This window comes from Aureococcus anophagefferens, assembly GCF_000186865.1.
Source record: "Aureococcus anophagefferens unplaced genomic scaffold AURANscaffold_6, whole genome shotgun sequence".
NCBI lineage: Eukaryota > Pelagophyceae > Pelagomonadales > Pelagomonadaceae > Aureococcus > Aureococcus anophagefferens.
The window spans coordinates 1,489,523-1,503,155 of NW_008705566.1; the positions used below are offsets into that span (position 1 = coordinate 1,489,523).

Genomic DNA, 13,633 nt, shown 5'->3' on the forward strand with positions numbered 1-13,633 from the left:
GGACGAGCTCGTGGTAGATCGTCGCGCCCGCCACCGTCCAGCCCCAGCCGCTGTCGCAGTCCAGAAAGGCGTTGGCGATGAAGATGCCGTCGACCAAGTTGTGCCAGAAGTCGCCCATGAAGATGTTGAAGCAGAACGCGTAGTCCGGGGCCCCCCGCTCCGCCGGCCGGCCCTTGTCCTCGGGCGCGGCGTCGGCCGCGACGGCCGCGTGCGCGCCGTGGGGGAAGGCGATGTTCAGCACCAAGCCCAGAGCATAGCCCCCGAGCATGGCGGCCCCGAAGCGCCACGTCGCCTGCGTCTCCGTGCGCCATCGGCCCGCGATGAGGTGCGACCCCTCGACGAACATGAGGAACGCGGCGCAGCCCAGCAGCGCGCCGATGGCGAGCGACGACGCGAAGGCGATGACCGTCGCCGTGCGCAGGCCGTCGGCCTCGCGGAAGGGCAGGCGCCCCAGGAGGCCCACCCAGGTGCAAGCGAGGACGATCAACGTCGCGAGCATCGAGTTGCGCCACGCGCGCGCGAGGTTGCCGTCGTCGTCGTCGTCGCCGCCGCCGCCGCCGCCCTCGACGGCCAGGGGCTCGACGTCGCTCCCGGACGCGTCCCGGAGGTAGTGGCCCTCGTCGTCGGCGACGAACTCGTCGGGGTAGTGCTCCGCGAAGACCGCGTAGTAGCCCGCGTCGGCGAGGCGCCGCCGCAGGTTCCAGTCCACGGCCTCGAAGGCCGGCACGGCGATCTCCCAGATGCTCTCGTAGAGCCCCTCGGCGAAGACGAGCTTGTAGCAGAAGTTCGTGCCGATGGTCCCGCCGACGGCGAGCTGCGCGCACGCGCCCTCCATCAACGCCTCCGCGTCGTCCGCGACGGCCTCGATGGCCGTCTCGCTGCCCCCGGCGGCCTGCAGCACGACGATCTTCATCGTCGCGTCGGCGTAGGCCATGGCGCCATCGTCCGTCGCGGCCTTCGACGCCACCCAGGCGTAGCTCGCCTCGTGCTCCAGCTCGAAGACGGCGGCCCACTCGTACTCTTTCGTACCACCGTGGTCGTGGCCCGCGTGGTCGTCGAGCTCCTCCCCCGCGGCGACGGCCAGCAGGGCGCCAAGGACGGCCGGCAGGCGCATACTCAAGTGTGTCAATAGACAGACGGCGGAACCGGAGGTTGAGCAAGCAAGGGGGCTGCCTTCGCCGCTGCGAGTTTTACGGCAAGTGTTGAGGTTTTTAAAGTGAAGCCAATCAATTCCTACTTCGACAGCGTCCCCTTGGACGAGGCGACGGCGCCCTTGCGGCGGGGGTCGATGCGGATCGTCTGGCCGAGGGCCGCGCCGTAGGCGGCGGCGGCGGCGAGGGCGAGGGGCCGCGTGTGGCCCTCGCCGCCCGCGTCGCGCCGGCCCTCGAGGTGGAGCGTCGCGCGCGTCTCCAGCGTGAGCGACTCGAGGGCGTGGACGAGCATCTCGGACGAGAGCACGGCGCCGCACTCGCCGTCGCCCGCGTCCGCCGCGGCGTCGCCGCCGAGGTACTCCTCGTCGAAGGCGAGGTCGCTGTGGAAGTTCGGCCGGTTCGACAGGTCGAGCACCGCGCGGACCTCGACGCCGTCGCGTTCCCGGTCCGCGGAGGCCATGCGGGTCAGGCCCGCCTTGTCGCCGAGGGCGTCGCAGAGGCACTGGCCCACGGTGATGGCGACGTCCTCGGCCGTGTGGTGGTCGTCGATGTAGCGGTCGCCCGCGCAGCGCGCCGCCACCAATATCCCCGCGTGCTCCGCGAAGGTCGAGAGCACGTCGTCGAGCGCGGGCACGCCCGTCGCGAGGCGCGGCGTCTCCTCGACCGTGGACGCGAGGAAGCCCGGCGTCACCGCGGCGCCGGTCCACGCCTCGAGCGGGCCCCGCGGCGGGTCCGCCGCGGCCCACGGCGCGTCGAGGTCCACGGCGACCTCGATGGTCGTCTCCTTCGTCGCGCGCTGCCGCGCCGCGCGCCGCGGCGCCGCCGGCGACGCCCAGGCCACGGGCGGCGCGAGCGCGTCGAGCGCTTTGCGGAACGCTCGCGCGAACGCCTTGAACGCGGACTCGAGCACGTGGTGCGCGTTGTGCCCCCGGACGCGCCGCAGGGTCAGGTCGCAGCCGAGGGCCGCCGCGAGGGCGCGCCAGAACAGGGGCGTGAGGTCCGTGCGGTACTTGCCGATCCACCGCCGGCCGCCGGGCCGCGCGGTCATCGTGCCGTACGGCTCCAGCAGGCACGCGCACCGGCCCGCGCGCGCCGCGTCGGGGAACAGGTCCAGCGTCGCCTCGGCGTAGGCCTCGTCGAGCGGGCAGCAGAAGACCGTCGGCGCCGGCGCGGCGCCGTCGCCGCGCGCGGCCGCCGCGACGGAGCGGAGCGCGCCGCCGAGCGCGCCGCCGCACGCGGCGGCGACGTCGTCGTCGTGGGCGCGCGCCGCGAGAGCGCCGACGGCGTAGTCGCGAAGCGGCGCCAGGGCGTCGCCGCCGCCGATGCGCACGCGCAGGCTCACGCCGAGCTGGCCGTGGGACGTCAGCTGGTCCACCATGTGGTCCAAGAAGCAGATGCCCGTGCCGATGACGCCGCGCTTGCCCAAGTTCTCGATTGTCGCCTCGGCGACGACGTCGTTGGACGCGCAGCTGACCATGGTGCGTTGGAGCACGGCGCGTTGCGGCGCCGGCGTCACACTCGATCGAGTCCGGCTCCTGGCTCAATCAGGCCTTCAACTCGGGCTTCAACCATGGCGTCCCGAGGCGCCGAGCGGGCATCCTCGAGACTCTTAAGCGAGGCGATCATGCACGCGCATACACACTTTGGCGCGGGGGTGGACGGGATGGCGCGCGCGCGCGCGGGTCGCGGCCGCGCGGGCCGCGCGTTCGGCCGCGGCCGGGCGGTCACGGTCGGGCGAGCGGCGCGAGGATGGTATCGAAAGGGGCGGGGGTTCGGGATTCGGTGAGTACGGGACTGCTGCGGAGAAGACAGAGGGCGCGGCGCTTGGAAAAGCCGCGGCGCGCGTCCGGCGGTTCCGTCGCCGCTCACGGCGCGAAGAGCGTGTTGCGGAAGAAGGACTTGTTGGCGTCGGCCACCTTGCAGGCGCGTTTCGCGGCGTCGCGGATCTCCTGGTGGCTCTCGATGAAGTCCTCGTCCGCGCGGCAGAGCCGCTTCTTCGTCGGCGAGCCGTCGGCCTCGGACGCCTCCGGCGCCGAGGGCGAGCCCCGGGGGATGCGTTTGCAGGCGTTGGCGACCTTGGTCATGCAGGGCGTCTTGGGCAGCTGGTTGACGACGTCGCGGCAGAGCGGGAGGCCCGGCGGCGGCGGCGGCGCGGGCCCGTCGCCGTCGTCGTCGTCGATGCCCGCGAGGCGGAGCGTCGCGTCGATGAGGGGCGGCGTCGCGTCGCCGTCGCCGGCCGCGTCGTCGCCGCCGGCCGCGTCGGCCGGGGGCGTCTGGGCGCGGACGCGCTCGACCTGCGCGCGCCACGCGGCGTCCGGCGCTTCCGCGGACCACTCGTCGTCCGACGACGCGGCCTCGCCCGCCGAGAGCCGCCGCGCCCGCTCGCCGCCGCGGCGCGCCTTGGCGACGACCTCCGCGACCTCCGCGGCGACGGTCTCGAGCTTCGGGGCGCCGGCGGCATCGCCGCGGAGGACGTCGCGCTCGGCGGAATCGTCGCCCTCCTCGGGGATCGGGGCCGCGCCGTCGTCCTCGAAGCGCACGAGCTTCGTCTTGCGGCGGCGCCGCGGCGTCTGCGACGGCACGGGCCGCGGGCCGTCGGCCGCGTCGACCTCGCTCGGGTGCGCGAGGAACTCGGCCGCGAGTTTCTCCGCGACGCCGTCCTTGTACTCGACGACGTAGTCGACGCGGCGCCGGCTGAGGCGGTTGACGGCGACGATCACGGCCGGGTAGAACATGCCGTCGCCGCTCCAGAGCGCCGCGCAGGCGTCGCCGACGCGCCAATCGTAGCTCTCGTGCCACTGGCGGTCCGTGTCGGCGCCCGGCGTGAATTTCATCGTCCGCATGCTCGTGCGCCGGTCCGCGGGCGGCGACTCGTCGGCGACGTCGTCGGGAGGCGGGATGTCGGTCGAGGCGTCGTCGGGAGGCGGGACGTCGGTCGAGGCGTCGGACATGGGGGTCGAGAGGACGGATGCAAGGCGTCGATTGCGAGCGGTGAAGTCGTCGCTTCCAAACTATTTTGCCACGCTTTTGTGTGAAGCTTTGGTGAAGCTCGCGAGAGGCGACGACACGACGCGCGTCGCCGCCGTCCGGAGAGCGTGGGGCGTGAATCCGCGCAATCACCAAAGCTCTCACCTGATCGACGAGCACGACGATGTGGTCTCGCAACATCGAAGGCGCGGCCCAGCGCGAGGCGACGGACTTCTTCGGCTCCTTTGGGCAGGAGCCGCCGTCGAGCCCGCCGCGCGGCGGCGGCGCGGAGGACGACATGGACGACATCGCGCTGGACGGCCCGAGCGCGGCGAGCGGGCCGCCGCCGCCGCCGCCGCCGCCGGAGAACGGCGCCGCCGCGGCCGCGCGCGGCGGCCGGCTCTTCGGCGGCGGCGGCGCGGGCGGGCTGCTGTCGGCGGCCGCGGGCCTGCTGCCCGGCGGCGGCGGCGCGCCGCCGGCGGCGCCCGAGGACGAGGTCGCGGCGTCGCTCGCCGCGCGCCAGCGCGGCGCGCCCGAGGTCGCCGCGCCCGCGCCCGCGCCCGACGGCGCCGCTGGCTTCGGCGCCGCGCCCGAGCGCGAGGGCGGCGCGTGGGCGCGGGGCACGGTGTCCGCGGCGGCGCTCGGCGAGGCGAGCCCCGAGGACACGGACCAGCAGGGCGCGGCGCCCGAATCCTCCTCCTTCTCGCGGCCCGCCGCGAGTCCCGAGAACACGACGCACGGCGGCGGCCCGGAGGGCGGCTCCGCGGTCTTCGGCGACGCGCCGCACCCGACGGACCGCGGCGTCGAGCTCGCGGCGACGGCGATCCTGGGCGTCGCGTCGGCCGTGCGGGGCATCGGCTCGCGGTTCCTCGGCGGCGACGAGCCGCCGGCGCCCGCGCTCTTCGACCCCGGCGCCGCGGCGCCCGAGGCGCCGCCCGCGGCGGCCCTCTTCGGCTTCGACGCGCCGCAGCCGCCGCCGCCGGGCGCCGACTTCGGCCCGCCGCCGGCGCCGGCGGCGGCGGCGGGCTCCGCGCTCTTCGCGGCGTCGCCGTTCACCGAGGTCGGCGGCGACGACGCCGGCGGCGACTGGGGCGACGACGGCGACGGCTGGGGCGACGACGACCTCGACCTCGGCGCGCCGGCGCCGCCGGCGCCCGACGCGCCCGCGACGCCCGAGCCCCGCGGCGCCGACGGCGGCGGCGGCGACGGCTGGGCCGACGACGACCTCCAGGACCTCATGGACGAGGTCGCCGACGGCGGCGGCGACGGCGGCGGCTGGGGCGACGAGGCCCTGCCCGACGAGCTCCTCGACGACGCCTTCGGCGACGCGCCGGCCGCGGACGCGCCGCCGCCGGCCGCGCCGCCGGCCTTCGCCGCGCCGCCGGAGGAGCCGGCCGCGTTCGAGGCGCCGCCGGAGACGGACGGCTGGGGCGACGCGGGCGCGAACGGCTGGGGCGAGACGTTGCCGGAGGAGCCGCCCGCGGCGCCTTCGATGTTCGGCGCGCCGCCGCCGGAGGAGCCGCCCGCGGGCGCATCTATGTTCAGCGCGCCTCCAGAAGAGCAGCCAGAGACGGACGGCTGGGGCGACGCGGGCGCGAACGGCTGGGGCGAGGCGTTGCCGGAGGAGCAGCCCGCGGCCGCTTCCATGTTCGGCGCGCCGCCGCCGGAGGAACCGCCCACCGCTGCTTCGATGTTTAGTGCACCGCCGGAGGAGCAGCCGGAGACGGACGGCTGGGGCGAGGCGTTGCCGGAGGAGCAGCCCGCGGCCGCTTCCATGTTCGCCGCTCCGCCGGAGGAACCGCCCGCGGCCGCTTCAATGTTCGGCGCGCCGCCGGAGGAGCAACCCGAGGCGAACGGCTGGGGCGACGCGGGCGCGAACGGCTGGGGCGAGACGTTGCCGGAGGAGCCGCCCGCCGCGCCTTCGATGTTCAGCGCGCCGCCGCCGGAGCCGCCCGCGGCCGCGTCGATGTTTAGTGCGCCTCCAGAAGAGCCGCCCGCGGCCGCCTCTATGTTCAGCGCGCCTCCAGAAGAGCAGCCCGAGACGGACGGCTGGGGCGACGCGGGCGCGAACGGCTGGGGCGAGGTCGACGAGACGTTGCAAGAAGCACCGCCCGCCGCGCCTTCGATGTTCGGCGCGCCGCCGCCGGAGGAGCCGCCCGCGGCCGCGTCCATGTTTAGCGCGCCGCCGGAGGAGCAGCCGGAGGCGAACGGCTGGGGCGAGGTCGACGAGACTTTGCCGGAGGAGCCGCCCGCGGCTGCTTCGATGTTTAGCGCGCCGCCGCTGGAGGAGACGTGCGGCTGGGGCGAGGGCGAGGATCCGCTGGCGGACGAACCGCCCGCGGCCGCCGAGACGTTCGGCGCGCCGTCGCCGGAGGAGCAGCCCGCGGCCGCTTCCATGTTCGCCGCGCCGCCCGAGGAGCAGCCGGAGACGGACGGCTGGGGCGACGCGGGCGTCGACGGCTGGGGCGAGGTCGACGAGACGCTCGCGGAAGAGCCGCCCGCGGCGGCTTCGATGTTTGGGGCGCCGCCGCCGGAAGAGCCCGCCGCGGCGTCGTCCATGTTCGGCGCGCCGTCCGAGGAACCGCCCGCGGCCGCGGCCATGTTCGGCGCCGCGCCCGAGGAGCCTCCCGCGGCCGATTCGTTCGGCGCGCCGCCGCCGGAAGAGCCGCCCGCGGCCGCGGCCATGTTCGGTGCGCCGCCCGAGACGGACGGTTGGGGCGACGCGGGCGTCGACGGCTGGGGCGAGGTCGACGAGACGCTCGGGGAGGAGCCGGCCGCCGCTTCGGCGTTCGGCGCGCCGCCGCCCGAGGAGCCGGCGGCCGCCGCGTTCGACGCGGCGCCCGAGACGGACGGGTGGGGCGACGCCGGCGCCGAGTTCGACGATCCCCTGCCCGAGGAACCTCCCGCGGCCGCGTCGGCGTTCGGCGCGCCGCCGCCTCCGGAGCCGCCCGCGTTCGCGCCCGAGGAGCACGCGGCCGCGGACGGCTGGGGCGGCGCCGACCTCGGCGACGAGCCGGCCGCGGACGCTCCCCCGGACGCGCCCCCGTCGGCCGCGGCGCTATTCGGAGCGCCTCCCGCGAGCCCCGACTCGCAAGCGGGCACGTTCGACTACACCGAGGCGAGTTCCGCGCGGCTGTCCCGCGCGAACACCTTCGACTCCGCCGCCGCCGGCTCGCTGTACATCTCGCGCGCGACGACCTTCGACTCCGTGCCCGAGCTGAGCGCGGACGAGGGCGAGGAGCTTGGCGCGCCGCGCTCCGAGGAGCCCGCGTTCGGCGCTCCGATCGAGGAGCCGCCGGCCGCCATGTTCGGCGCGCCGCCGGAGGAGCCGCCCGCGGCGGCGTCCATGTTCGGCGCCGCGCCGGAGGAGGCTCCCGCGGCCGCTTCCATGTTCGGCGCGCCGCCGGAGGAGGCCCCCGCGGCCGCTTCCATGTTCGCCGCACCGGAGGACTCGCCCGCGGCCGCGTCCATGTTCGGGGCCGCGCCGGAGGAGCAGCCCGAGACGGACGGTTGGGGCGACGCGGGCGTCGGCGGATGGGGCGAGGCGGAAGAGCCGTTGTCGGAAGAGCCTGCTGCTGCTTCGATGTTCGGCGCTCCGCCGTCCGAGGAACAGCCCGCGGCTGCTCCTTCTATCTTCGCCGCTCCACCAGAGGAACCGCCCGCGGCAGCGTCCATGTTCAGCGCTGCGCCGGAGGAGCCGCCGGCGGCCGCGTCCATGTTCGGCGCTGCGCCGGAGGAACCGCCCGCGGCTGCTGCTTCTATGTTCGGTGCTCCACCAGAGGAACAGCCCGCGGCAGCGTCCATGTTCAGCGCTGCGCCGGAGGAGCCGCCCGCGGCCGCGTCTATGTTCGATGCCGCGCCGCAGGAACCGCCCGCGGCTGCTTCTATGTTTGGCGCTGCCACAGAGGAGCCGCCAGCGGCCGCGTCCATGTTCGGTGCCGCACCGGAAGAGCCGCCCGCGGCTGCTTCTATGTTCGATGCCGCACCGGAAGAGCCGCCCGCGGCCGCGTCGATGTTCGGCGCCGCGCCGCAGGAACCGCCCGCGGCTGCTTCTATGTTTGGCGCTGCCACAGAGGAGCCGCCCGCGGCTGCTTCTATGTTCGACGCCGCACCGGAGGAGCCGCCCGCGGGCAAGTCCGTGGCGGCCCTGATCGAGCAGCACGCCGTCGAGGCGCCGGAGCCGAGCGCGATCGGCGCGGCGGCCTCCGTGCTCGGCGGCGCCGCGTCGGCGCTCGGCGGCGCCGCGTCGGCCCTCTTCGGCGGCGGCTCGGCGGCGGCCGAGACGCCGCCCGCGGACGCGTCGGCCCTCTTCGGCGCGCCGCCCGCGCCCGCGCCGCCCGCGCCGGCGCCGCCCGCGCCCGCGCCGCCCGCGCCCGCGCCCGCGCCCGAGGAGTCGGCGCGGGCGCCCGCCGGGGCCCGCGCGCCGCCGCTGCTGCGGGCCGCGGAGATCGTGAGCTGCAAGGCCGAGGCCGGCGGCGGCGAGGCGACGGCCGTCGCCGGCGCCGTCGAGTGCATGGTCTCGCTCGACGCGCGCGCGGGCGCGGCGCAGCCCGGCGACGTCGCGACGGGCATCGGCGTGCTCGACGCCATGGTCGCCGCGCTGGGCGCCGCCGCGCGCGTGGGCCTGACCCTGCGGTGCGTCGTCGACGGCGTCGACCTCGAGCCCGGCGCCGAGTACGCGGCCGGGCCCGAGCGGCCCCACGACAGCGCCGTCTTCCGCGCCGCGGGCGCGGCGCTCGGCGCGGCGTTCCGCGCCGTCGTCGTCGTCGACGCCGCGGCGGTGTCCGCGGCCGTCGAGGGCGCGCTCGTGGCCTGCCGCCTCGGCGGCGGCGCGGCGTGCGATTTGGCGCCGTACGGGTCGACGCCGCGCGGCGGCCGGCTCTGGCTCGGGACCTACCGCACGTGCCTCACGCCCGCGTTCTTCGCCGCGCTCTCGGGCGCGCTGGGCCGCGACCTCGCCCTGGAGAAGGTCTGCGGCGACTCGGCGCACGGCGTCGTGCTCGCCGCGTTCGCCGCAGCGGGCGCCGCGCTCCTCCGCGGCGGCGGCGGCGTCCGCGACAGCGCCGCGCCGCCGGGCGCGCCGCGGACCGCGGCGGCCGAGGGCTACGTCGGGGGCGCCCCGGTCACGGCCAAGGTGCGGCTCCTCAACACGGACAAGCCCACCAAGGCCGCGACGCGGTCGGCGACGCTCGACGACGTCCTCGGCGCGCTCTTCGGCGCCGCGGGCTCCGCGCTCCGCCTCGACTGCGACGCGGCGGCGCGCCGCGACGACGGCTACGCCGCCGCGGCGGAGGTCGGGAGCCTCGTCGGCCAGTGCGTCGACGGCGCGCTCGGCGACCGGCGCGCGCTCCGCGGCGTCGGCTCCGCCGCCGACGGGCCCGTCGCCGCGACGGTGGAACTCGCGTCCGGCGCGTCGCACCTCGAGTGGCGGCTCCGGTTCCCCGACGAGTTCGCCGGGGACGTCGCCGCGGAGAACGTCGTCCGCCTCTTCCGGAGCCTCTGCTGGTACGCGCGCCTCACCGTCCACGTGCACGGGACCGCGCCGCATGGCGGCGCGTCGAGCGGCGACCTCGCGCTCGCCGCGGCGCGCGCGTGCGGCGCCGCGCTCGCCGAGGCCGCCGCGGCCGACCCGCTGCTCGCGTAACCACACTTTATCTTAGCCGACCTTGTCGAGGGACGCCGCGCTCGCCGAGGCCGCCGCGGCCGACCCGCTGCTCGCGTAACCACACTTTATCTTAGCCGACCTTGCTGAGGGACGCCGCGCTCGCCGAGGCCGCCGCCGCGGCCGACCCGCTGCTCGCGTAACCACACTTTATCTTAGCCGACCTTGTCGAGGGACGCCACGCTCGCCTCGGGGAGGTGTCCCTCGAACTTGCGGAGGTCGCCGGCGAGGCCCATCTCCGCCGCGAGGCCCGCGATGACGTCGTCGACGTCGCCTTGGAGGAAGACGTCGTCCCGGCTCGAGCTGCCGTAGTCGATGCCGAGCTCGCGGCCGACGGGCTCCCGGTCCGCGACGACGCGAACCGCGGACCGCGGCGCCGTCGCCGCGACCATGTTCGCCGGCGAGACGACGAGCGACGTGCCCGCGACGAGCACGAGGTCCGCCTGCGGCAGGTCGCGCTCGAGCGCCTCGAAGAACGCGCGCGGCAGGCTCGCGCCGAAGAGCACGGTCGTCGGCTTGAGCGTCGGCTTGCCGCATCCGTCGCAGTGCACATTCTTCGACGCCTTCGGCGCCGCCGGGTCGACGCCGTAGATGTCCTTGATGTTCGCGCGCACGCGGGCGCAGTAGTCGTCGAAGTCGACGGGCGCCTCGCAGACCTCGCAGGCCGCGCGGCCGACGGAGCCGTGGCACGCGACGACGCGCTTCGGATCGATGCCCGTCTGGAAGTCGAGGCCGTCGATGTTCTGCGTGAAGTGGCGCAGCAGCTTGCCCTTTTTGTCGAGCACCTCCATGAAGCGATGGAACAGCGTCGCCTTCCATTTTTTTTCTTGCGTCCCGAGGATGAAGGGCCTGCGTACTTCGTGGCACGGGAACTGGTTCGCGAGGAACATGTCCTTGACGACGACGTAGACGGGATCCTGTGCCATCAACGCGCGCTGCTGCGCCGTCGCCGTGAGCAACTCCGGCCGCAGCGAGTCGTACATGCCTCCCGGCGACCGGAAGTCGGGGATGCCCGCCGCGCAGCTCACGCCCGCGCCGGACAAGACGACGACGTTCTTGCAGGCGTCGGAGGCCAGGAAGCTCGCGACGCCGGAGAGGTCCTTGCTCGCGAGGCGCGACATGGCGCCGGCGCCCGCGGCCAGCGCTGCGACCAATTTGAGGGAGTGGCTGCGCGTCGTTGCGTGGGCTGGCCTTGCTGCCCCGCGGCACGAGGCGAGGACAGATCTCGGAGTGGCGTCTCTGAGGCCTCGTCTGGGACACAGCGCCGGCGTTGGACGGCGAGCTTCGGTGTCTCTGAGGCCGCGTCTCGGAGAGCCAGACGAAGTCCAGAAGCTGCCACTCTCTGCACCTCATGTTCAAGAACCGGCGTTGCTGCTTTCTCACGACGATGGTGCCCATATACTGATAAGGCTGCCCACGATGGCGGAAGCCGCCGGCGACGAGCCGGTCAGCTACGCCGACGTCGACGAGCCGACGCCCGCGGAGGTCACGGACCACTTCCATCGGCTCCAGGTCGCCAAGGAGGAGGCGGAGCGGGCGAAGCGGGCCCAGCGGCACGTCACGGACTACCGCAAGTTCGACGGCATCGACGACGACCACGACGACATGTTCGTCGAGCGCATCGCCGGGAACGCGAAGCAGCACCGCACGGACCCGATCAAGGTGACGCTGAACCTCGAGACCGGCGGCGCCGCGAAGCGGGGCAAGTTCACGCTCAAGGACCTCTGGCTCCGGAAGACGCTCGGCGACCTCGCGCGCGTCTTCCACCGCAAGCACGCGGCGAAGCAGCTCGACCCCAGCCTGGAGCTCACCGTCGCGCGCCTCGAGCTGCAGCGGGGCTCCTACGTGGCCAAGCGCGTGCGGCTGAGCGCGCTCGCGGAGGTCGGCGACGCGCTCCGCGCCGGCGACGTCCTCGCGGTGGGCACGGCGCCCCGGGACGTGCGGAGCGAGAAGCGCCTGCCGCCGCTGCCGGGCGCGGAGCCCGACGACTTCGAGCCCGTCGTGCTGTCCGTGCGGGTAGGGGAAGAAGAGGCGCGCGACGCGGGGTTCCTCGCGGCCGTCCGCGTCGAGCTCGCGGGCCCGAACGGCACCGTCGTCGAGGGCTACGTCGAGCCCAACGACGACGTGCGCCCGCCCTGCATCTCCGTCGCCTGCCGCCCCGCGGACGTCGGCCCCCACGTGCTCACGGTCTCCGCGCGCGGACAGACGCTGTTCACCGAGGACCGGTTCGTCGCCGCGCCCGAGCCGACGCCCCAGGCCTGGACGCTGCTGTCGAACCAGAAGCGCGCGAAGCTCGTCGAGTGGATCGAGGCCTGCGACGCCGCCTGCTCCGTGGACCGCGAGGACTGCGCGTCGCTGCCGCTGCCGCCGGTGAGAGACGCGTCGCGGGCGGCGCCCGCGCCTCCAAAGCACCGCGCGACGATCCTCCGCAAGTGGCTGCCCGCGAAGCGCCGGCGCGAACTCGTCGCGCTCGCCAAGGCGCGGGGCCTCTACGGCCCCGCGGACTGCGGCAGCGACTTTCGGCGCTTCGACGCGCCCGGGGCGACCGACGGCTGCGCGGTCGCGTCGCTCCGCTACGGCGACGCGCCCGACGTCGTCGCGAAAGCGTTGGAGCGCTTCCCGGACTGCGCGCCGGAGAACGTCGAAGTCGTCGTCGTCCACTTCCCGGACGGCGGCTTCCGGAGGCCCGCGGCGGACGCGGCGCGCCGCGCGCCCGACGGGTCCTGGGCGCGCCGCGCGGGCCTGTACGTGGCCCTGGAGACGGCGCGCGACGGCGGCGAGTTATCCTTCAAGCGCCTCGTGCCGCGCGACGTCGCCGAGGCCGACGGCGCCGCGCCCGCGGTCGGCGTCTCGGGCGCGGACCGCGACGGCGCCGCGTTCCCGGGCGTGTCCATCGCGTTGGCGCCGGGCGACGCCTGCGCCTTCGCCACCGTCGACGCCCTGGGCCGCCCGGACGAGCGCATGGACCGCGGCGTCGGTGACGTGTTGGCCGGCGAGGCCTGGGCGCTCCAGGTCTGGGTCCACTCGCCGCTGAACGCGCTCCGCGCGGACGGCCGGCTCTGCCTGCTCAAGTTCACGCCGAAGCGCGTCGCCGACGAGGTGCACGCGCGCGTCGCCAACGTCGACGTGCTCCCGCCGGAGGCCTACACGACCTTCGAGGGCGACAACGCGATGCCGCTCCTGCCCGAGGCGCCGCGCGTCTACCTCCACTGCTTCGCGTCCGGCGTGCCCGAGGACGTGCGCCACTGCGTCGCGCTCCGCCTCAAGCAGAGCGAGTTCCGCCGCGGGCGGAACCGCGACCCGCGCTTCATCTACACGGCCGAGCTCGTCGCGCCGCCCGACGTCCTCCGGGAGCTCGAGCCGCGCATGCACGCGATCTCCCGCGAGCTCGCCGTGCCCCTCATGACGACGCCGGGCAGCCCCCAGGCGCCGGGCGGCTACGTCGTCTTCTAACGACCTTTCAGGCGCGGCGCCCTACTCCTGGTCGTCGGGGTCCTCCTCCGCGGGCGCGGCCTCGTCCCCGGGCGCGGCCTCGTCCGCGACCGTCGCCGCGGCGTCGTCGCCGGCCGGCGCGGGCGCCGCGGCCTCGATGGCGGGCGGCGGCGGCGTCAGCGGCTCGGCGTCCGGCGGGCCGTCGTCGGCCGCGTCGTCGCCGTCCTCGAGCGCGAAGTGCTCCGCGTGCGCGAGCACGGTCCGCCCGAAGGTCGCCTCGGCGCGCTTCGTCGTGAGGAGGTGGAGGTTCTGGGGCCGGAAGCTGCCCTTGAGGTAGTTGGGGTCCCGCGCGTTCATGTAGGCCGTCGCGAACGTCGCCCCGCTGCGCTTCTCCTTGAGCAGGTGGAGGTTCTGGATCTCG

At 75.5% G+C, this 13,633-nt stretch overlaps 2 protein-coding genes across 2 annotated transcripts; one reads left to right on the plus strand and one right to left on the minus strand.

Moving 5' to 3' along the window:
* Positions 1-1,383: 1,383 nt before the first annotated feature.
* Positions 1,384-1,791, minus strand: AURANDRAFT_15035 (hypothetical protein; the record flags this gene model as incomplete). Its single annotated transcript, XM_009037572.1, has 1 exon — positions 1,384-1,791. A coding segment is annotated over one exon (408 nt), but the record flags the coding sequence as incomplete, so codon positions are not given.
* A 5,119-nt stretch (positions 1,792-6,910) lies between these two features.
* AURANDRAFT_71333 (expressed protein) lies at positions 6,911-7,627 on the plus strand (the record flags this gene model as incomplete). The annotated part of the gene is made up of 2 exons (XM_009037322.1): positions 6,911-7,183; positions 7,408-7,627. Coding segments are annotated over 2 exons (493 nt in total), but the record flags the coding sequence as incomplete, so codon positions are not given.
* Between the last annotated feature and the right edge of the window lie 6,006 nt (positions 7,628-13,633).